Source organism: Lepidochelys kempii, chromosome 2 (genome assembly GCF_965140265.1).
Source record: "Lepidochelys kempii isolate rLepKem1 chromosome 2, rLepKem1.hap2, whole genome shotgun sequence".
Taxonomy (NCBI): domain Eukaryota; kingdom Metazoa; phylum Chordata; order Testudines; family Cheloniidae; genus Lepidochelys; species Lepidochelys kempii.
The window spans coordinates 219,773,087-219,795,182 of NC_133257.1; the positions used below are offsets into that span (position 1 = coordinate 219,773,087).

The 22,096-nt window shown below is 45.1% G+C and overlaps 1 protein-coding gene across 2 annotated transcripts in view; it reads right to left on the reverse strand.

Moving 5' to 3' along the window:
- NXPH1 (neurexophilin 1) overlaps positions 1–17,962 on the reverse strand; it is a 183,054-nt gene extending 165,092 nt beyond the window's left edge. The window contains exons 1-2 of one of the 2 annotated variants that reach the window (XM_073333865.1): positions 17,692–17,962; positions 16,792–16,953 (exon numbers count right to left, since the gene is read on the reverse strand). In XM_073333865.1, coding sequence (XP_073189966.1) covers positions 16,792–16,845 — 54 coding nt within the window. In that variant the 5' untranslated portion in view covers positions 16,846–16,953; positions 17,692–17,962. Of the gene's footprint in view, positions 1–16,791; positions 16,954–17,634 lie in introns of both variants that reach the window. The other variant, XM_073333864.1, reaches the window with a different exon arrangement.
- Between the last annotated feature and the right edge of the window lie 4,134 nt (positions 17,963–22,096).

Below are 22,096 nucleotides of genomic sequence, written 5' to 3' on the forward strand. Positions count from 1 at the left end.
TTCCGCGAACAAGGCTGGCACAAAACATGTTGCTCTGCAATGTTAAAAAAAAAAATACTGATGACCTTTTCTTAGAAAAGCCCAAGTGCACCCAAGTTCTGGAGCAAGGACTTGAAATTTGGCAGGGGCCTGGCCTTTGTGCCAAGAACATGCTTTGGCTTTTCCTGTGACAATCTGCCTAACATTGGCCACATTAAAAACCTTTCAAAAATCTCAGTTTGCACATTCTCAGTAGAGACTTCTTTGACTTTGGCAGCTGACATTTCCAAAAATTCTGTGCGCACTGAGCATGCTCCAGGTCCTCATAGCTCTACCCATTGCCATCTCCACACAGTGACTGAGTTTGCTCCCTCTGGCCCAGGGATACAGAAGTGAGAGCAGACCCTGTCTCTCCTGTACTCTCAGTGGACCCTGCACCTGATGACTAGACAGTGTGGAGGAGGAAGCTACCTGATTTAAATGCAGAGGAGATAAAAGCCAGACCTGAGAGGTTGAGAAGGCAGGCGAGTAGAGTAAGACAAGGAGCGTGGGAAAGTGTACTGGTATTTGGGGGCTGGCATGAGTGAAGAGAGAGGGAATGGGACTAGGTGGGCAAGGAGACTGGAGATAGAAGCTGGGAGGGGAAACTGGAACTAGAGACTGGCATCATTGGAGAGAGAGAAACTTTGACTGGGAGTTGAGAGGAGCGACAGGGATTGGTTGGGCAAGGAGACTACGATTGGAAACCAGGGAACAAGGTAGAGATGGAAACTGAGATACAATGTGGAGCCAGAAGGGATACTGGGTCTGGCTGGGCAAAGAGACTGGGAAAAGAGGGGCAGTGGAGTGGGAGAAAGGAGAGGAGTGGAAGGAGAGACAGAGGTGAGGAGGAGTCAGGGTTCAGAGGAAGAACTGGGGTTGGATGAACAAAGAAGCTTGGACAAGGAGCCAGGTTCAGACATCTTGTGTTCTCTATATATAAACACAAAGGATGTCTGGATCCAGGAGCCTTATAAAAAATAGATATACTTTCAATTGGGTAGGGTTTCCACCCTGCAGGGCCTGGAATTGAAATCTTACTATAGCTGGGCAGATAAATTAATCAAACACATTGTTTGCTATTAATAAGGCCATTTTTCTGTTCATGTATTATCCATTCAGAATGTATTTGATTTCTGCTGATTTATTCATAGGTGTCCAAGGAACACTTTAGGCAAGCATATTCCAGCCTCTGGAGCATTTGCTTCACTTAATCACAAGTGTTTTTTCTTTATTCATAGGGTGATTGGGCAGCTGTATCACATGTTATTGATCCCCCTCCCTGACTGGATGACTTGTGTGATGAGATCCTCTCCCAGCATGGAAGGTTCCTTCCTCCACTGACCCTGACCACCATCTGATTGCACGGTGAAATCTTTGGGCCTAAGCTGTTTTCTTTGCTTTGGTTAGAGATCAACAAGCATAATGTCAATTTTGGATTCACATCTCCCCCTCGCATCCATTGCCTGCTGAATAATATCAGTTTTCTATGAAAGAACAGATCATGCACGCACACATGCTCACAGCATTAGAACACTGAATAACATTAAAATCATTTCTGTGAATCTGGTCATCATATGTGGCAACTAAGCAGGCCAGAGTCCATGACTTTGGCCCTGGGCGTGGCTCAGATTCAGGCAGATGCCTTATTTCTGTGAAAAATGTAGCAACCTGGGTGTCAGTCTCGGTGGCTGCATATCCTTGGGAGTCTATGGAACCCTCACAGGTCAGTACCTACTGAGATGAATATGGGATGTAAAGAGCCCTATGATCTTTTCTGTACTCCAGTATTTTCCTCAGAATTTCTCACCATTTCTCTACCAGCCTCTGAGCAGGGCTAGGCAACATGGTGGGTTAAAACAGCTGCATCCGGTCTACACCTGTACGCTCATCATGGTTCCCACTGTGGGACCTGCCCAAGTGATAGTGCAATGGTGGGAAATGTTGAGAAAAAGGCTAGTGTAGACACAGCCTATAGGTAGACACTAGTACTGGATAAATAAGTGGTTACAAAATATACCAGTTAATCAGTTTTTTATTTTTACCATCATACATTACAAATTTGGCTCCATTAGTTTGGCCCATGCTTGGGTGTGCTTTGAGGGGGATGGGTTCAAGGACTCTTCCACAACCTTTGTATGGCCCACATAAAGGCAGGGCACAATTGCAATCCCTGTGCTCCCCAGAATGTAGGAGTTGCTGTCTCTTTATTCCACTGGGTGGTGCACAACACCTCAGAGGTGGTGGGGAACTCATAAGGAGGGTCATGGCCCCATCTCAGTCAGTGTGTGACTCTGAAAGGGTCTAGGCTGCATCCCATAAAGGAGTGTAGGAGAAAGCATGCTCCCCCTACATGCTGGGCAGTCTGAAGCAGAATAGCTCTGATGCTTAGCCTGGAGTGCAGTGACATCAGGTCACTCCCAAAGCACAGCCATGCCTAACAGGCACAATTGAGCCAAAGATCTATATATTATGAAGTATGTTTTCAGCTGGGTAACGTCCCTGTTTGCTGGTGCACTTATGCCTCTAATTTCCTGAGCGCACTTTGCAAGTCGGGAGGTTAGGGAGCTCAAGTGATCAATCTATTCTGAGGGCATAAAAATGCAGGTGCAAATTGTATGAGTGTAAGCTGTGCCGGTGGCCATCAGGCCTCAACCTCAATGAATATGTGAACTTGAGTCCACTAGCTAACAAAGTAGTAGCTGCTTCTTTTATTATTTTATTATTATTATTATATTTGTATTACTGTAGCTCCTAGGGCGATTTTCATGGACCAAGAGCCCATCAGACATAGAACAAAAAGCTGCTCCCTGTCTTACAATCTAAGTACAACACAAGAGACAACAGATGGATATACACAGATGGGGGAGTGTAAGGAAACAATGAGACAATATTGATCAGCATCATATGGAGTTGTCTGTTCACACTGGCAGCCTAACCATTGTCAAGCTTTTCGTAGGCTATTGAGCTAAAGCAAACGCTCCACTGGCTGTCAGCAGCATCGATTCATTATGTATCATTAGGTGTGATTCACTCATAATATTATAATTGTATAAGTAAAGCTCAGAGTTGAAAAGATGAAAAGTTAGAGATTGAGACTAAAGCCCTCACTCAGGATAAAACTCTATTGAAGCCAATGGCAGCTTTGCCAGTGGAAGGATAGAAAGGACTGGGCTCTAAAAGAGGAGCCTTGTGGTAGAACAAAGCTGGGACCTGATTCTGCTGGACTCACTACCAGATTGATGTGTGCAGTATAAGAAGGATAAACTAGACAGGACTAGACTAGAGAACTCTCAGCTCTCATTGACTTCACTGTGAGCGGAGGTTGTTCAACTCCTTGTGGGACTGATTTCATACTGACCACTGTTTACCATTAGTAACATTTCTAAGCTTTTTCATGCCCATGTATATTTGTTTTATTACATTTGTTAGAGAGGCCAAAAGGTTCTTTCTTTTTCTTTTCCTTCCAACTCTGACCAAGAATAGCCTAGGGACTTGTTTTGCATTCAGCTGCATGTGACTCTAAAATGGCAATGAAATATTGCTCCAAAATGTTCATTGAAAAGTAAGATACTTCTCAAGCTAAGGACACAATTCTTCTTCTATAGAAGACAAGACAAAACTCTCACTGACTTCAACAGAACAGACTTGGGCCCTAAATCAATATGCAAGTGTCCTATGCTAGAATAAGTAAGGTTAAAAAATCTAGCCTTCTGTGTTCATCATTCAAACTCATATTTCTTGTGAAAGAAGCAAAAAATCTCTACATCAATAGTAATTAAACTTCAAATCTAAAACAGAGAAATACTACTGTATACTGACCATGAAGGATTTCCTCAGATATGCCGCAGTTTGCATCTTTTTATAATTTTCTGAAACAGTAAATGATGGTGCCCCTGATGTTGCATTGCCATATTACATAAAAGGCAACAGAATGAGATGTTTGAAAAGTCATTTTTTTATTTAATTTCAAAGAAGATGAAGATATTTAGCAGCAAATTTCTTAAGATGTTGAATCAGCAGCCAGATCAGTTCTCAGCTCATGAGTCGGAAAAAGCGTTTTACAAAAATAGAAGCTAATTACTATATATTACTCCTGAATGGAATATATTTGGGATAAGAGGCTGTATGCAACACATAATACATTATTTTAACAGGTGGCAATAAATTCAGCAAGATCTGCGGCAAGGATATTTTTCTACAACATTGTAACCTTATTAGATATATAGCAAATGTGGTGGAATTTTGTTTGGGGTGGGAGAAGAATATATTTTAACTTACCTGTAAAAGTGCAAAACACAGGTAGCATTAATTCGATATGGCCCCGATTCAGCAAAGCATTTAAGAATATGTTTAATCTTTAACATATGAATAATCCCATCTTTCTCCAAAAAGGCAGATACTTAATTTAAATATGTGTTTCAGTTCAAACACATTCTTAAGTGCTTACTGATTCAAGGCCTATATCCTCAAAAGCCTGTTATCTATAGTTGATGTTGGCTCCTGCTGTTAATATTTATTCATAGTCCTATGACCGCATGATGTCAAACCCTTCCTCTCTCCAACATGTAATCTCTGCAAAGGAGTGCAACACTATAATTTTACAATGTCATAGCTATCTATAAATTGTGGGGATGAAGATAAGTAGCATTCATACATGCCTTTAACTTACTCCAGTCACACATTTACACATTCTGTTTATAAACTCTGATTATGACAAACTGAAAGACTAAAAAGTATCATTATAATCATTATAAGTATCACTATAATCAGCCTTGAACCATCTGAAGAAGGCCTCTGTGTAAGCTCAACATCTTGTCTCTCTGACCAACAGACAATAAAATAAATATGGTATAAATAATAAATAAAATAAAATGGTCCAATAAAAGATATTACCTCACCCACTTTGTCTTGCTAATAACCTGGGACCAACTCAGCTACAACAAAACTGCATTGAACCCACCCATTAACTTCTACGGGACATCTGCTGTACTATAGTTCCCAAATGTTATTAAAGACACACTATTTGGTCCATGTTCTGATATTCTTACTCATGTTGAATAGTATCTTACATGATGGAATGGTCCTATTAGTCAGTGAAACTATTCTCAGAGTAAGCTGCTATTCAATATAAGTAAGGATATCAGAACCTGACCCCATATAAACGTTTAGAGTCTGATTCTGCTACACTTACTAACACTGACTACTGCTTTACTAAGGTCCAGATTATGAACCCCTTACACTGAAATCAATGAGACTCCTCATCTGAGTAACTACCTACCTGTGCAAAAAAGTGGTTTACAATCTATACATAGCTGAGTAGTGCCAATGAAATAAATGGAGTTACTCACACAGAGACAGACTCCTAGACCCTTACTATGACCGGTATCATACACCATGAGTAGTCCCACTGAAGTAACCAGGACTTCTTCTGGGGTAAAATGCCACTCAATGTGAGTAAATGTCTCAGAATCCCATAGTAAGGTAATATCTAGTAAGAATGGAGGTGGTAGAACTCGGCCCATGGTTTTCAAATGGCTAGGAGTTTATTGTGTTATTTACTATGCACATCTTTTTTATGTCCTATCTCTCTATTTTTTCTACATCTACATCTTAGTTCCTGTGATCTTTAAAGATCATTTAAATCAGAAGCTGTATACTTCATAAAAATATAATATTGTTATGCTTTACCTAGTAATATTTCGTATAAAACCTTCTTGATTCATTTGTGTCAACCATTCCCCAAATAAATGTTAAAAGAGAACTTTGCTGTATGAGAAAGCGTTCTGTAGCAACTATTAATGACATCAAGGATGACTCTAAATTAGTGTTAGATTATCAAACTAACACTCTGATTCAAACATCTCAAAATTTTATAGTATATTGCTATTGATTGTGCAGCAATCCTGCATATCCAGATTACATTATTCCCATTTTAAATACATGCAAACACTATTGATGAGATTGTAAATATACAAAGCAGTCCATTAACTTCATACAAGCAGTTTTATATACCTGAAGGCCTACGGCAATCACTGAAGAATTGTTTTGCTACAGTTCAATCATTAAAGACTTACAAAAAATGAATATGAAAATAAATATGTTGGCATTGTCAGACTTTGTCATAAAAAAACTTTTACTTAAAAACTTTTAAGAGCTGCATAGATGTTTAGTATAGTATGCATTCCATTTAGGCTGGAGTCTAAACAGCAACAAAAAATTTGCAATGACAAAAAGCTCTACATGATCAGCAAGAAACGAATTCTGCAGCCCTGGCACAGGCAAATCTTCCATTGACTTAAATAGGAACTTTACCTCAGCTAATACTGAAAGATTAGAACCCAGTTTTGTCCTACACACGTTGCCTTTTCATCACCCCTCTAAGTATATACACATTACTTTATTTTTAATTCTTTCCACTGATTTGCATGCAGCTCCAGGACTGATGCTAAAAACATTGTGCCAACTGCACATTCAAACTCAGAGTCAGTGGTTAACAATAGGGAGGTTGTTCCTGCAAGTTAGAAGTCAATAAATATTTTTTAACTTTCTTGAAATTGGGTCTAACATAGGTATCTATGGGTATCACTTTGCATATAAGGCATGATCCAAAGCCCTTTGGAGTCAATGGAAAGACTCCTATAACTTCAATGGGTTTTGAGTCAAGTCCATAATCCTCAGACTTTATAACTAGCAAGTTAAATAATCAGTACATTTTCTTTTGAATCAAGGAAACTGTACAACATACATAGTAAGTGCTTCCTTAATTTTCTTTGTTAGCAAGCTACATAAATATAGCTTTTAAAAGACACTCCACTTAATATGTTTTACATATCTCTCATAGATTGTAATTACAGACGCTCTAAAAGGCATTGTGGTTCCAAGAAATGATGTTACTAGATCACTGCACTCCTGGCATTATGTTGGCAGTCAGCTCTGCTGCTAAAAGGAAGACTCAAGGGATCACTTCCCAGGGAGCGGCAAAAGTTTAGAAAATATGCAAAGAAACAGTGGGCAGTCATATTTGCATTATGTGGATTTTAAAAGTTCAACAGAAAATCAGAACGCCCCTCCCCCCAAAAAGAAAATACCCCAAGCTTTTATTCTTAGAAAATCTTTGCACCGATTGAGCATGGATGAGAAAGTGAGGTTGGAGGAAAGCAAAGCACTAGAGTTTTCCATTTCATAGACGTCCGGAATACAATGTAAAACAATATATAGTTTCTCTCGTTTCAGAAATCTGTAAATATACAAAGCAGATCATCTCTCCAGGCAGACGGTCAACCAACCATCTAAGGATGGAGTGGTAGAGGAGAGGTGCCAAACCAACAAGCGCTGGCGAAGCTGGACAGGCACGTGTGCTAATTGACAGGGCATATCAACAGAAAGCCAAGCAGCTGGTAGACAAATTGCCTCACAATACGATAGAGAGGGGAAACAGCTACCGTCTGAAGAAGAAGAGACGGTAGATGGATGCAATAGGCTGAGGATGGGTGCAATGGGCTGAGCAGACGCCCTTCCCCGAGACATTTGTCTGTGTCTGGATTGTCTGCAAGACACAGGCAGTAATGAAGATGGCATTTGGTAGGTAGAACGATCTCTACGAATCAGACAATACAGTCCCCAGGACCTGGTGTAACAGTTTGATCATGCGGAATTCAATGGCTCACTTCTAAGCCGATGCGGGGCTGCCTCTGCCGCCAAATGCTTTCGCCTACTTCTAACTGGTGCAAACATCAATGCAAGAGTGACCTAAACCTTTTCCAACCCAGGCAGTTCCCGTCACAGCCCGTTACTGAAGGGGCTTGCCATCAGTCATCCAGTTACACCTTTCTTGTCAACTCTGTGTTTTATTGACAACCACCTTTCAGCTAGCAGACCCCTAGAGGACAGCTCTGTCAATAGTAAGTTGGGATTTATGCGATCAGAGGACATAGCTAATGATTATCTCTTACTTAAAGGAAGACGGCAGCTCGTGGGCGCTCCACACGATCGCTTATTTCACATGTGAGCAAACACCGAAAGTTTCCTAGTGAGCATGATCGCTGCTCTGCTCCAATCCCTAACTAGGAAACGGTTCAGAGTTCAATCAAATGGGTGGTGCTCGTAAAAAAAAAGGAAAAAAATCAAGTCTTGACTAAACAAAAGAGTGACTCTAGGTCGGTCCCCAGGAACGTGACGTGCCTTTGTTAATTAATCACAAAGTGGATTTGCTATAGTGTGGTTTTCTCAACATCAGTAATGTTCCAGGGTCCATTTCGGATACATTTAACGTGAATATCTCCGACCAAAGCTAGTGCTGCGGAAAGAGACAAGACTGAGGCGCAAATGAAAGCATTCCTAACAAGATGAGTTACTTTTCCCACAGATCTAATGATGATAAATTCAAGGTCTCCCCCCACCCTCCCCGCGCAAGTCCTCACCCTGGGCAGTTTAGCCATAGAAAACAATGAGTCTGGCTTGGCATCAGTTAAGAGAAACCCAGTCAGTAATGATAGTAAATATATCGATTTGCTTGCTAAGCCGTTTTCTTTTGTTACCCGTGAATAATCACTGCCCCCTCTGAAAGCTGGAATAATTAAAAATGTAAAGAGACATTTTAAGTGGGATTTTTTTAAGTGACTCGGACAAGGAATTCGTTCCCAGTTTTGGGGGGTCGGGTCCTTTTAGCAGTGATTTAAAAGGCAGGTGTCTCCGTTTAAGTAGCGGGGAGCCTTAAAGAGAAATGTTTTATTCAAGTGGTTTCGCATAACGTAGCATCGATCGTTAACGAGACATCAATCTCAGCTGCTCGGTCTCTTTGTTTCCGCAGCGAGGAAGAGAGAGTTGCACTCTGGAGTCAGATGGAGCGGGAGCGCAGCCCCTTGAAGCCGCCAGTGTACAGCAGCTGTCACTCCCCGCCCACACTTTGCAGCTCCGGTAGCGCGGACTGGGGCGAGAGGTGACGGCTGGTTCAGTGCCAGGGCGGTGGGGTGGGAGCGGGGAGCTGTCCAGGGTGCTGCAGAGCAGGAGGCGTCTGGCTCCCCGAACTGTGACTGGTGGTCGGGTGTTTGGGCGGTCAGAGGTGGGGGGGAAGAGGGTGTCCAGGAGCTGTCCAGGGTACTGAAAAGCAGTAGGCATCCCGTGACTCTAGTGCTGGGGTGGCTGAGAACAAGTAACCATTAGAGGTGAAGGAAGTCCTGGAGATGTTCTGAAAAGCAATAAGGATCCTGCCCCAGAAGCTCTGTGTGAGTGTGAGTGTGTGTGAGTGTGAGTGTGTGTGTGTGTGAGTGTGTGTGTGTGTGTGTGCTGGGGACGGGAGAGGGGCCATTCTCAGACTGGGTCTGTCCAGGGTACTGACAAGAAAGACAAGAGTCCACCTCCACCAGCCTTGGTCCCCGGCTGAACTCTGGGCAAGAGGGAAATCCGCGGCGACACAACACCACCAGTTATTACCAGCGGGCCGGCGCTCTGTGAAACCCCTTTCTGCTCCAAATTACCACTCCCGGTTGAAAACTAAGGCAGGACGCTTGGACTGTCCTGGAATCCAGCGACTGGCAAACGTTTTAAAAACAGCCTGCCCAGGTCACTTTTGTAAGTGTGCAAGCCATTAAGCTTGAAGCTAAAACATCTGGTCCACGCTCTCAGCCCCTACTTCTGTACTGATGTAAATAACTGCTTCGGCTCTATTCAACATCTCCAAGGGAGGGGGGATATTTTTCAAAAAAAGTCGCTTAATCTTGCATTACATAAAGTTTCCCCCCGGCTCCAATAAAGAATATGAAATTAGGAATCAAAAATAACCAGAAATGGGAAAGGGTGGGCGGTTATATCCCCCCCCCCCCCCGCCTCTTCTATAATGCCTGCTAAGAATTTCCATTTATGCAGATTCCATTGGCCCTGATCCCTGCAGTCAGGAGTTCTTGACTGTGGTTCATAGATCAGTAGGTTGTCCTTCTCTGGCAGCCGCCCTCCCCCTTCCCCCCCCCCCCAGCTCAGTCTCTGCGAGTTGAAAACTGAAAGGATGTGGTGCGAGGGAAGAGGTATTTTGAATCCCTCTTTGAATCACAGAGAAACCCAGCAAGATGGATTGTGTGGAAGGAACTGTCTTTCTAAGCAGCACATTTTGTCATTGCAGATAAAGTATATAGAACAGAAAAGCGTCTCACAACACAAAAGAGATTTTCTGTCTCCTCCTGGGTTTAAGGAAATTCTAAATTGTCCCAAGAGGCCCTAGGGGGCCGGGGCAGAAAGGGGGAACATTGCTATTGCGAATAGTAACAAATATTATAATGCTATGGATTGTCTCCTATAAATACACTAACAATGGGGTGATCCAATACTGTTGTGTTGCAGTGGCTCAAGTTAGTCATTTTAGGTTGACCTTCGATTAGGCCCACGCGTGCTGACGGGACTTTCTAAAACTAGAATAAAATCTATTCTGTTTGTGATCCCATGTAAAATACATGGCTGTTGTCTCTGTTCCTCTTTTCAGGACTGTGGGTTGTTTTTTCCCCTCCGAAGGCAGGGCACCCGGTAGAAGTTTAAACAACAGCCAACAATCCGCAGGGTTAAACAATAAACTAGGGGGGTGGGCAGTCCTGCTGAACGGCAAGCAGTTTGCAATATATCCGCCAATATATAGCATATCAATAAAAGCAGCTCTTCGAAAGCTTGCATAGTAATTGAGATTGGAGATCTTTTTTGATACAGGTTGGCATTTCCTCATATCAATCTGACAGAGCCAACTCAGGAAATTGCTGGTAATATTCATCTGGGGAGCACTTTCATTAAACGTAATTCATTCGACTTTCACAATAAAATGAGTGACATCCTTACCGGAGAACCTTTTTATCCTTGATGAAGTGCTTGCCAAGCTTTGGGTTGGCTCCCCCCCACACACACACTTTATTGTCACATTCCTTAAAGCAGAGTCGTCAACATGTCAATCTGCTGCATAAAAATGCGACAGACGTATTTACAAAGCACCCAAGAGGTGGTTTAATGCTGACTTACAAGAAGAGCAAGCTGTGAGTTAAACTATCTGATAAATCACAATCGTAACTTAACAAAAATGCAATCGGAAGGGCAGAAGCCAATCCTAGGAAAGGAAGGGTGGGTCATGGAGTCATTTTCTCAAGGCGCTGTTTATTCCGAGCAATTGATTTGCTAACCAGCTTCTCTGCAATTTCGGATTTACTGGGGAAATTGTCTTTTTATTAATTAAAATGGCGGTTTAGAGGGACAGGGAAATATTAAGGAGCTTAAAATGGATACCTCTAGTTACTGACTTGGCTAATCACACGGAGGCGGGGATATTAGGTTACATTCAGGTGCCTTTCCTAAAAGGCGAAAGCTATTCCAAACTGCTTCCCTCCGCGATTGAAAAGAGTTAGCTGTGTGCTAAGAACTATGCAAAAGGGACTTTTAAGTGCAGAGAAAACCTCCTTAAACTTCTACCTGCTGCACATGCCTCTTCACGAGTTAGGAACTTAAGCCCTGGACAGAAATCACCATTCTTCACTTACTAGGAAACCTGCCAACTGCAAGCAAGCCAGTTCCCATCGCAATCAGAGTGCAGTGTCTTCCAGGGAGGAGCTATTCTATATAAAAGACAGCATTTTAGGTATTTAAACGCCATTTGAAAACGAAAAGAGTCTAGTTCAAGATGGTGTGAACTCACTAAAAAACATTCCCAATCCTCTGCTCACCCTCCCACCCCCGTCCCCCATCAAATAAACCAAAGGCAGGAAATTGCTTATTTGAAAAAGCAATACCCAGGTGCTTTCAGCTCAAAATACCCCTTTGAAAATATTGTAGAGTGGTTATTGTGGGACAATGCTGCCTATCTTTTTTTCCTTCGCAGCCTAGAGAAATGTTTGGAAAAGTAGGACATCAGGACCGAGCTTAAAAATCATTCTGTTTTCACAGCCACATCTTCTTTCACAGCAACAATTGCTCTCATTAAACAGGCAGAAATGACCGCAAACAATGCGACACATATAGAAATCAGAGAGGTACACAAACTCTGTAGCCATTCACTTCATGTTTTCTCCCCCTCCGAAAATAACGTACACTGAGGACAATTTTAAACAGCCGATCTGCACCAGGAAAGCTACACTCGGATTATCGGAAGGCCCCCAAACTTCAGTAATGTTGGGGAATGGTTTTAAAAACCCGGTGAAGCACCGAAGGACACGAGCAGTACATTTTGAAACCCATTGGCAAGCGTAATCATTCCTCAGAATAAATGGTTTCTGCGACCCTTTGTCTTGCGAAAACCAGGATCTCCTCTCTTTTTTCAGGTTTCAGAGTAGCAGCCGTGTTCGTCTGTATCCGCAAAAAGAAAAGGAGTACTTGTGGCACCTTAGAGACTGACCCATTTATTTGAGCATGAGCTTTCGTGAGCGACAGCTCACTTCCCACGAAAGCTTGTGCTCAGATAAATTTCTTTGTCTCTCAGGTGCCACAAGTCCTCTTTTTTACAAGCGCCATCCTGATAAGAATTCCCATCAAAGGAACTATTTACCAGTGTTTTCTTCCGGCTCTGGACCAGAAAATTCTCCCCAAAGGTGGTGCCTGCTTAAGTTAATTTAAATCTTTTGCTATGTAACTTTTAATATATGGAAAACTGCAAAGGCCACCAAAAAATAGTAGAAAGCTTAATTTACAGAAAAAACAGTAGCGAGTAACTTCATTTTTAGCTTGGGAAAGGCGACAATACGCTCCCCTTTCCCAGCAACCTCCACCGCAGCGCTGCTACTGTATTTAGCACTCCACCAGCTACTCTTGGCAGATGAGAACTAGGCAGTGAATATGGGTCACTTTTAGCCAGGGAGTGAAAGAAATGCACCCTGTTCGTTTAATATAAAGCACTGGAAGTTCACAATAAAACAATCGAACTCGGATAGTCTATGCGATGTGCATTGTGAAAACAGGTATATAGAAACCTTGCGACCAACAAACACTTCGCCTTCACTGTTTGAGATTTCCAGGAAGAATGTACATCATTCAACCGCCGAATGACAAAAAGATTTTCCAGTAGGAATGGTTTAACTGCCTGCATGCAAGCCTTCCAAAAGGCTGATTGTGTGAAATTATGCTTGTCATCTTACTTTATCAAATCAATCGTGTTTCCTTTAACTGCTGCACAGGAATTAAGTTGTTATTCCATTTGGAATGTAACATTCCCGTGGATATACCTGTGCCGTGATCAGCAAACTCCAGTCGTTTGCACTCTTACAGTGGATTGCTTTAGCAATTTGTGTGGAAATGGTACGACTCATCTCTTTGGCCCATCCTTGAGAAATAAGTCCACTTAGGATCTCTTTGCCAAGAACCATCTGTTTTTCGCTACTTCTACAGCATGTTGCTTCAACCCAGTACAAAGTGTCTGACTAGACTTTTATTATTCTATTCCATCATATTGGAAGTGTACAGGAATTAAATGAGAATAAGCTTTTTATTTAGCAATTATGGTAAAGCTAAAATGCCCTTTTAATATATATCATTCAAAATTAAGAAGTGCTAAGACTACATATATGCGTGATGTTTTCTTTCTTGAGTTACATTTAGTGATAGGTCAGGGGCGATTTTGAGTTTTGATGCAGCATTATCAGTTAAGAAAACTTTAATCAGAAAATTGCAACTAGAAGCTTTCCAACGAACAATGTGAAACTGAGGCTCGCTAGTTAAAATCGTGGCTAACAGTGTAGCATTTAAATACTTCCTCTAGTGCAATGTGCCTCACATCATATCCTCCAGACTGAGGAAACAGGAAACGTGTGCCCTTAAAGACTAAATCCTAATTCCACCAAAAAGCTACTCCTTTAGGCCAAAGGAAACGCATCTACTGTGCAAATCAAATCTAACCATATCAAGCAGTTCACCTCTTTGGACAGAAAGATAGTACAAAACAGAGAGAGAAACATATGTCTGTTCAAATCTGGAGTACCCCCTTGTTTATAAATAAATATAATACTGTGAAACCGTTTTCGCAAGGAAAGTCTCCACCTGAAATTCCTAGTCATTAAGATTCATCTGTATCAGCAGTGACTTCTATAAATTTCACATAAGGCCGGATGGAATATTGGTTATATATCTCCATAAAAACAGAACTGTATTTTACAAGACTTCATTGGAAACGGCGGGTGGGGGGGGGGAGAAGAGGGAGAACACTGGCTTGAGCTGAAGTCCAGGCTGGCAAATATCTATATTTGTTTAACTTGGTGCAGCCCAAGCTTGATAAGTACACTGTCATTGGGTATTGTCTGTTTTAGATGTAAGGAGACTCTTTTCCCTATACGACCCTTCCCCAAACAAACTACGTGGGAATCCGAACGTAGTTGTTTTCACATCCTAAATGGCTGGGGGCTGAACCTTTAAATCCTGGTTGTAACTGCTCTATGCAGTTGTATGCGTTTGTGTAAGGCTTATACACACGCACACGTACACACACACGGGAGAGGCATAGCACAACGTTGCATCTTGCTGGTTCCTGACACTGCATTAAAGTTTTAATCAAAACGTCCTGCTTCATTGCTACTATCAGATTGTTATTACATGAGGGCCTAATGCGAACTTTTAAAGCCCCTCATAAAACAGGTTAAATCTATAGCAAGATGTTGGAATCAATGTATAAAGACATTCATAGACATGATAGAAATAAGTATCTGGTTAGAGGGGGGGAAATCCTTTGGATTTATTTTTTCCCTGAGTGTTTTGGCAGAAGCTACAACCCGGCTGAAGAGTGTCCCCTCCCCCTAAATTGTCTTTTATTCTCTATTTTATTGTATCATATTTTTGCATTGTTTTGAGGGAGATTGGAAAAGTGTGTCCTTCCCTCTGTAATGCCAAGCCCTGCGAAAAAAAGAAGGCATTCAGGTAATGAAGTCTGTAACTAAACGGTAATTGAATCAGCATAATTTGCACACTGAATGGTTTTCAAATGCTCCCAGTTTACAATTAAAGGAGAATTAATGCGCTTGTGTTCAGTCTGCGGCGCGTTAGAATAAATCCAGCACTGTTGTTGTAATGAGTGCAAAACAGTTTAACTACCAGCCAACACATTCAAAATGTAGCACAACGGATCGATCTCGCGCCTGGGTTTGATAGATTATTTGCCATATGCTATAAAATTCACGCAAAGTAGCAACGTTTGCTGCAGATGTGCCGCCGACCTGTGACGCGAGGGGCCTGAATCGTGTCGGGAGTGTGTGTGTGTTCGAGTCCTGCCGCGGGTTAGCTGAGCGGTACCCGAGCATCCCTCTCGTCTGCTATGGTTGTCGTGTCTACGTTTTACATCATATTCCGCCTCATCCATTTCCCGTTTCTAAGCTTCCAGACCTGCCTCCTTCTACACCCCGCTGTCTGCTTCGTCCTGCGGAGGAAGGAGACCAGCTGGGGTGGTTTCACTTTTCTCAGCTATGCCTCTTGACTTGCTGCTGTTCATTTGGGGAGGGTGTACGGGCAGGCGCCACACAGACGTGTGCCCCCTCATCTGTGCCCCGGTGCTGACCTGCTCGCCCCCAACGTGTCCCGGGCTGGGCTGAGGCTGACGCGCAGCGCCCTCCGGCGGACACATGCTGCAAGTGTAGGAAGCAGCGCACAGAAAAGCAGCCCGGAACCCTTGCATTGAACCTGTGACCGGTTAAAGACACCTCTCGTCCAATCTGAACATTAAGTGTGCAGCTATGAAAATACACTTACGTGGTTGCAGCTCTTCCTTATTTTCACCCAGCCTGAGCCTAGAAGCAGCTTCAACTGCTTTTCCGACCCGAGAACGGATCCCCAGAGCTTGATTTGCCTGCTATGCACCATAGGAAAGAAAGGATGCGAACTGAAGACATGCCGTCTACCCTGCTTTGTTCTTTGTGATTATATAGGGACTAAAGTGTGCGTTAAAGGCGATAACACTCCTGCTTACTTGTGTTCCCCTGGTAATCTTCAAGGGGATTTGCTACGGAAGTCAATGACAATTCATACAGAAAACACTAGCTGCGCTTGTCAGTGAGCGTTTACACGACGGTACTGTATTCAATGGCCAAAGGAATGTCTTCTGTTGTGGCTCGGTGACAGTGATCCCCACCCGGAAGGGGTTCTAGCAGCAGTAACAAGTAGTAAAGAAGAACCTGCCTACCGTACAGAATGAGCGAGGAAGACACGCTGAGAGGGTATTTCAAAGCACACCCTTCAGAGAAGAGGCACGGGGGAAACGTGCCCCGGAAAATGTGCATTCGGCATAGAAAGCCTGCGCTTTTATTACCTTCCTGGGTGTGGGGAAAGGATGTTTTTTAGAGCCGTTACCTATTTGGGGCGTGTTCTGGGGCGATGATTCCCCGCCTGCTTTATACACTTCCCGAGTATCCTGCAGCGCATACACTTGTCCTCTGAACGAATCGGCAGCTCTGGAAGCTACACTTCAATCCGGAGAGAAAGTTACAGACCCCTACTCCCTCCTTCCCCCCCCCCCCAAACCACCGGGGGAAAGCTGTCAAAGCGAGGCGGCGCAGATGTTCCCCCTCCTGGTTAGTGTCACAAGCCCCCCCGCCAGCAGAAAGTCGCCGGCAGGTGCAGCTGCAGCCCCAGCACAAAGCCTACAGGCTTTACACTCACACACGCAGGGAAAGTAAAGCAGAAATAGCCCCGGAACCTGACCACGCGGTTGGAACCGAGAGCTCCCGCCCGAGATCCGAGTGGGGTGATGAGTTTTGGTTGGTTGGTTTTGTCTGTGATGCCCGATTCCCTCTCCCCCTCCGCCCCCCCCCCCAAGATAAGAGGACCTCTGAAACTTACCAGGTAGAGAGTAGGCTGCAGCAGAAGCACCGCGTACCAATACACAGCCTGCATCCTCCCGGCTCAAACTTCCGCGGCTTTCCCTTCGTTTGCTCTTTGTTCCTTCGAGACCATAGATCCACCTGACATCCACTTTACAGAACAAGCAGAGCTCTCACCAGCCTAGACAAAAATGAAATTATAGACCCCATGACCACAAGACAAGGTTAGACTTCGAGGCAAGGGGGGGAAGAGAGGAAGAGGGGGCGGGAGAAGCAGGAGGGAGAGGCGGAGGGGTGGGGGACAAATAACGATTAAAATCGAGTTAATCCAGCGTCAGAGCCAAGTGATCGCATGGTCCGGGGTTGGCTGGCGCGCTGCTGGGGCTGGCGCTCCTGGGAGCGGAGCCCTTTGGCGAGGGAGGTGGCTGGGCAGGAGTCTTTGGTGCCACTGGCTGCCAGACCTGCCCGGCTGTCTTATATCAGGAGGATCCGGGCTCCAGCCGGCTGCTAGTTCACCGCCACTGCCACGCAGCAGCAGGCTGGAGAAGGGAGGGAAAGGGGGGGGCAGGAGCTCCCGGGATTGGGGACCTAGGAGGCGCCTAGACGCTTACGATCAGGGCAACGCGATTCGCCTCCCGACCGGGCTCTGTTCAAGCCAAACACGCGCCCACCCGCCCACTTTAAAGAAAGCAGCTGCCTTGACTCTGCCCCTGCTCACTCGTGCCTGGCTTTGCCCCGAGCCGAGCGTGCCGCAGGTCGCCCGAAGACATGTGGCTAAGCGGATGTCCCCCTCCCCAGCTAGCCCCCCGGAGGACCGCATCCTGGGGCAAGCCGGGGCCCCGGCGCTGCTCTCCATACGTACTGCCTGTAGGGTCCGACCGCAGCCAGGGCGCGCCAGGAATGCTCCATGTAAACCTACAGGGGCTGGCAGCCTCCTAGGAACCGGGGCTCCCCTTCGCGTCGCCTCTCCATGTCACGCTCGTCGATGTCCCGTGGAAGCAGGTGCCGCCGTGAATCCAGCGTGCGGGAAGGGAGACGCCGCTGGCTGGGACCCGACTCGATCCACGTCGCAGGAAACTTACAAGGGGGAGAAGCGAGAGGCTGCCGGGACCGCCAGCTACCGTCTGGCAGCCAGGCGCCGCGGCCGCCGCGCTGCGAAGCCTTCCCGGCTGATTGTCTCGGTTACACGGGACTTGTTGGCTGGAGCTCAGGGGGGGGGGGTGTCGGGGGGGGGGGGGCACGAGGCTGTTTCACTCCTGATCAAACCTAGCTGTAAAGACCTTGGCCGATCGCGTCTTTAAAATAAAGCGTCTGAGCCGCGGACTGTCCGAGAGTCCCTGCTGGGGGGAGAGAAAGGCGAGTTTAGCAGCATCCCATCAGTCCCTCCAAAGCGGGCGGCGAATCAGAGCCCGCCCAAGGCGCTGTGCCTGGCCCTGCCCTGCCACCAGGGGGCTCTCCCGGGCTCCTCGGTCCCGGCCAGGACACGCCGCTGCCTGCCGGCCCTTTTCACGGCATTAGCACCGGGAGGCTGTTTCCCCTTCAGTAGCAATTAACATCCCACGCCAATAAAGAATTGTTCAGCCGCTGGCTTCCCCCCACCCCGACAGACAGACAGACAGACACACACACACACACAACCCCCCTTGAATGGTACGATTCTTTCTGTGGATCGTTTCCGGCTGACGAATTCCAGCGAGCCGGGGCGTGGGGTGACCGCAGACAGGCGGCGTGGACAGGCTAAGCCAGGCGAAGAGGTGGGTTACAGGTGCTGGGGGAGCCGCCTACCAGCCTCGTGGATTTAATGGAGGGTTTCCTCGTTAGGGGGCGCCGGGAGCAGCCCCGGGCGCTGCAGCCCCTCTGGGCTGAGCTGGGAAGCCTGGCTCCCCGCTACCCACCGCGGTGCTGCTCACTGGCGTGACTTAGGAGCGAGGTCTGATCGCCCTTGTCTGCCTTCTTCTGTACAGCGATCGTCCCACGGGGCTTTGTCTTGGAACAAAAAAACGGGGTGGGGGCTATTTAAAAATGTCACCCGGTCCTCTGAAATGCGGGGAGGGGCATTGTTTTCTCCGGAGAACCCTAGCCAAGCCCTCGGCCTTCTCCGGGTGTGTTGCCAAAGGTCGCGTGCCGAAGCTCTTGATTTAGCGTTTGACAAAAGGGAAACCAAGAGCCAACCTGTCTGCATGGTCGGCTGGAAAAGCCACGGCTCCAGCTGTCCTGCCAGATACCTGCTGCTCCCCACCCCAGCACGTCCCGCTGATTAATACCGCAACCCGACGGCTCCATTCTGATCTGCAAAGTGTTGTGTAAACTCGGGGTGGGGGGGCTGCGTTTGGAACATGGCCATAAAAAGGTGATTTGTGATCAGTGCTTTGAGATGAACGCTGCCAGTAAGACACAATGTCCTTTCCTCAGGATACCCACAGGTTGGACGCCTCAAGGCGTCTGAGATCCCTGTTCCAGCCTCATCTGCCCCCGTGTATGTAGGGTTCTCTGGTTATCGAGGATGAAGCTTGCAGCCTGGAGGAAATCACCCCAATATTCTGCCACTTCAGAAACCGTTCCCATCACAGGGTAGCCCAGGCCTGGCTTGGGTTTCTGGTCTAGAGGCTACGGTAATATACATGAATAATGATGAAGAGATTCATTGGATTAGCTAGCTCCCTGGCCACCTTCCCCAACAGGGATGAAACTGTAGGAGGGAAAGAGTCCCAGGTGATCAATAGCCCCATCATCTTCCTACCCCAAAGCAAACAAACCTGCTGCCCCTTTGGCCACTGTCAATAGCCATTGTGCGGCCTTCTACTGCAGGAGCTTTATCCCACACAGCCAGCCTCTAACCACTTACTGTTATAAGAACACATCCTATAACCCCCGCCCTTGCCTTGGGCCAGATTCCACCGCTCTCCCAGTGCTAGCAGGAGCATGACTACTGAGCAGTAAGCTTATGCCCAAATAAATGTGTTGGTCTCTAAAGTGCCACAAGGACTCCTCTTTTTTTCTTCTTCTTCTTTTTATTTTTTCTGATACAGACTAACACGGCCACCACTGAAACCTGACCCTGAGTTGAGTAGTAACTGACCCTGCAAATAAATCCCCCTGCTTTCAATGGGGCTACTCACAGAGTAAAATATTACTCATTGTGACCAAGGGGGCAGAATCTAGCCCTCTGTCTCTCATTTACAGGTCTAGGGGCTCAATAAGAGGGAGAACAGACTTGTAGAGAAGGCAGGAAAGATCCATAGGATCCTTTCAGTTTGGCCAAGTGTTTGGCCACAAATTCTGATGTCAGATAGCTGTGAGCTGTGGAAGAGGATTCTGGGCATTGATATGTCCAGAGATCGCATGTACTAAGACTTACTGTCAAAGGATCTGTTCCCATATCTTAAGTAAATGGGAGATCAGGGAGCTCAGCATCTCCCTGGATCAGACCCCAGGAAAGGGGTTATGAGCCTTAGTGACCGTGTCTGTGCTCTTTGAGCATCTGCCCAGCACTAACGGACATGCCACGTTCTGTCCAGCGTGCTTGGGCACCAAGGAAATCTGAAAGGGGTTCCTAGGAGGACGACTCTTCTTTATGTGTGTTAAATCAGGCACATTAAGAGGATATTACACTGGAGGGCCCAATCCCACAGTCCTAATCCAGGTAAAAGCCCAAGGGTGACATTCTGGTCCCACTGCAATCAATGGCAAAACTCCTATTGACTTCAACAGGGCCAGGATGTCACCCTGAGTGAATTAAATGAAAGTCTTGCCTGAATAAGAAGGGCAGGATCTGGCCCTGAATGCGCTTTTCCACTTCCTGGCTACTCCTGGGTAGTTGTCTAATCACAGGGACAAGAGAGAGGTTTTGGCTGTATATACTTTTGAAAGAAATGGCTTCTCTTCTACACATGCTGAGCCTGATCCAGAGCACACTGAAGTCAATAGAAAGACTCTCCTCAATCCACTTTGGATCAGGTGCTGTTCCTCCAAACCAGCTTCCAGTGAAGTCAATGGCAATTTTGGCATTGACTTCAGTTGGAGTAGAATTGGGCTTTACTTCAGAAAGGCTGTTTCTATTGTCACTTATCTATATTGTTGGCAGAGAGAGGTTGATGGAAGGAAAACAGCATGCTAAAGAAGCAAGTAGGAAGCTGGCTGTGATTGATTTAAAAAAACAAAATGTTCCAAAGGATTCCTGTTATATGCACACGTGACATTTTTCATATGAAATGTGATGCTATTGAATATCTGACATTAACTACAAGTGACTTTTTACAAAATAATTTGACTTTTATGTGAGTCTATATAATATCAGTACCGTAGCCTGGGTGGAGTATTGGATTTTTTCAAAAGAGCATTTTAATTGCAGCCATTTGTATGCTGTTTAATAAAATGGTCCTTAGCAGAACAGTTTGAGGAAAAGGACAGTCTCTCAGTCACTGAGTTTTTCCCATTAAAAATCCCAATTTAAGAGTTTATAAGGGTGGATATTACAAAAATAGTTTTAGAAGACTCAAATGGATCAAAAAAAATGCTAAAACAATGGCAAGTGATTAGTCCATATAGTCATGTAGTTCAGTTACTTTTGGAATTAGAAGAAAATCACAACAATAATTTAATAACTATCAAGGTATTGTCCTAAACATACCTGCTGGCTGTGCAAACTATATTTCATGTGCATAAGTGTGTAAGAAATGTATATACTAAGTAGATCTCAGTTCCTCATGACAAAACTCACACAAACGATGAATGATTATTTTCTTCTGTCAAACAGCATTTCAAAAATAAAAATAAAGGAAACACCTATGAACCAGAAAAGAAATAGAGGAGGGCCAGAGGTCACAGTCTGAGGCCAGATTCTGAGCTTGTGTAAATGGACATATCTCCACTGGCATCAATGGAGCTTACAGAGATTTACACAGAAGAGGATCTGGCCCCGATCTAAATTTTCCCCAAAGTTCAGCTTATTTAGGATCCAGAGTTACACTTAGTGCCCATGGGTGAAATCCTGCTCTTATTAAAGTCAATGGAAGTTTTGCTCCATCTCTTTAAGAGCTATATTAGTATATCAAGGTGGCTGTCTTGAAATGAAAAACCAAAACAGTCTTTATCTTTCTATCAGTTTGCATGCTGAACTACTGAAGAATACAATTGGTGTTGTGTATGCACAACAAAGACAGATTGTGGCCTCCCGTTAGCTTCATTGCCTCTGTGTGTTTGCACTACAGAGTATATGGGGACAAATCCTGTTCACATCACTCATGTGAATAGTCCCATTGCAACGAACTCTGAATGTCCATGCTTTGGTCCATTTAAAACAGACCCCTTTCACATATTTAATA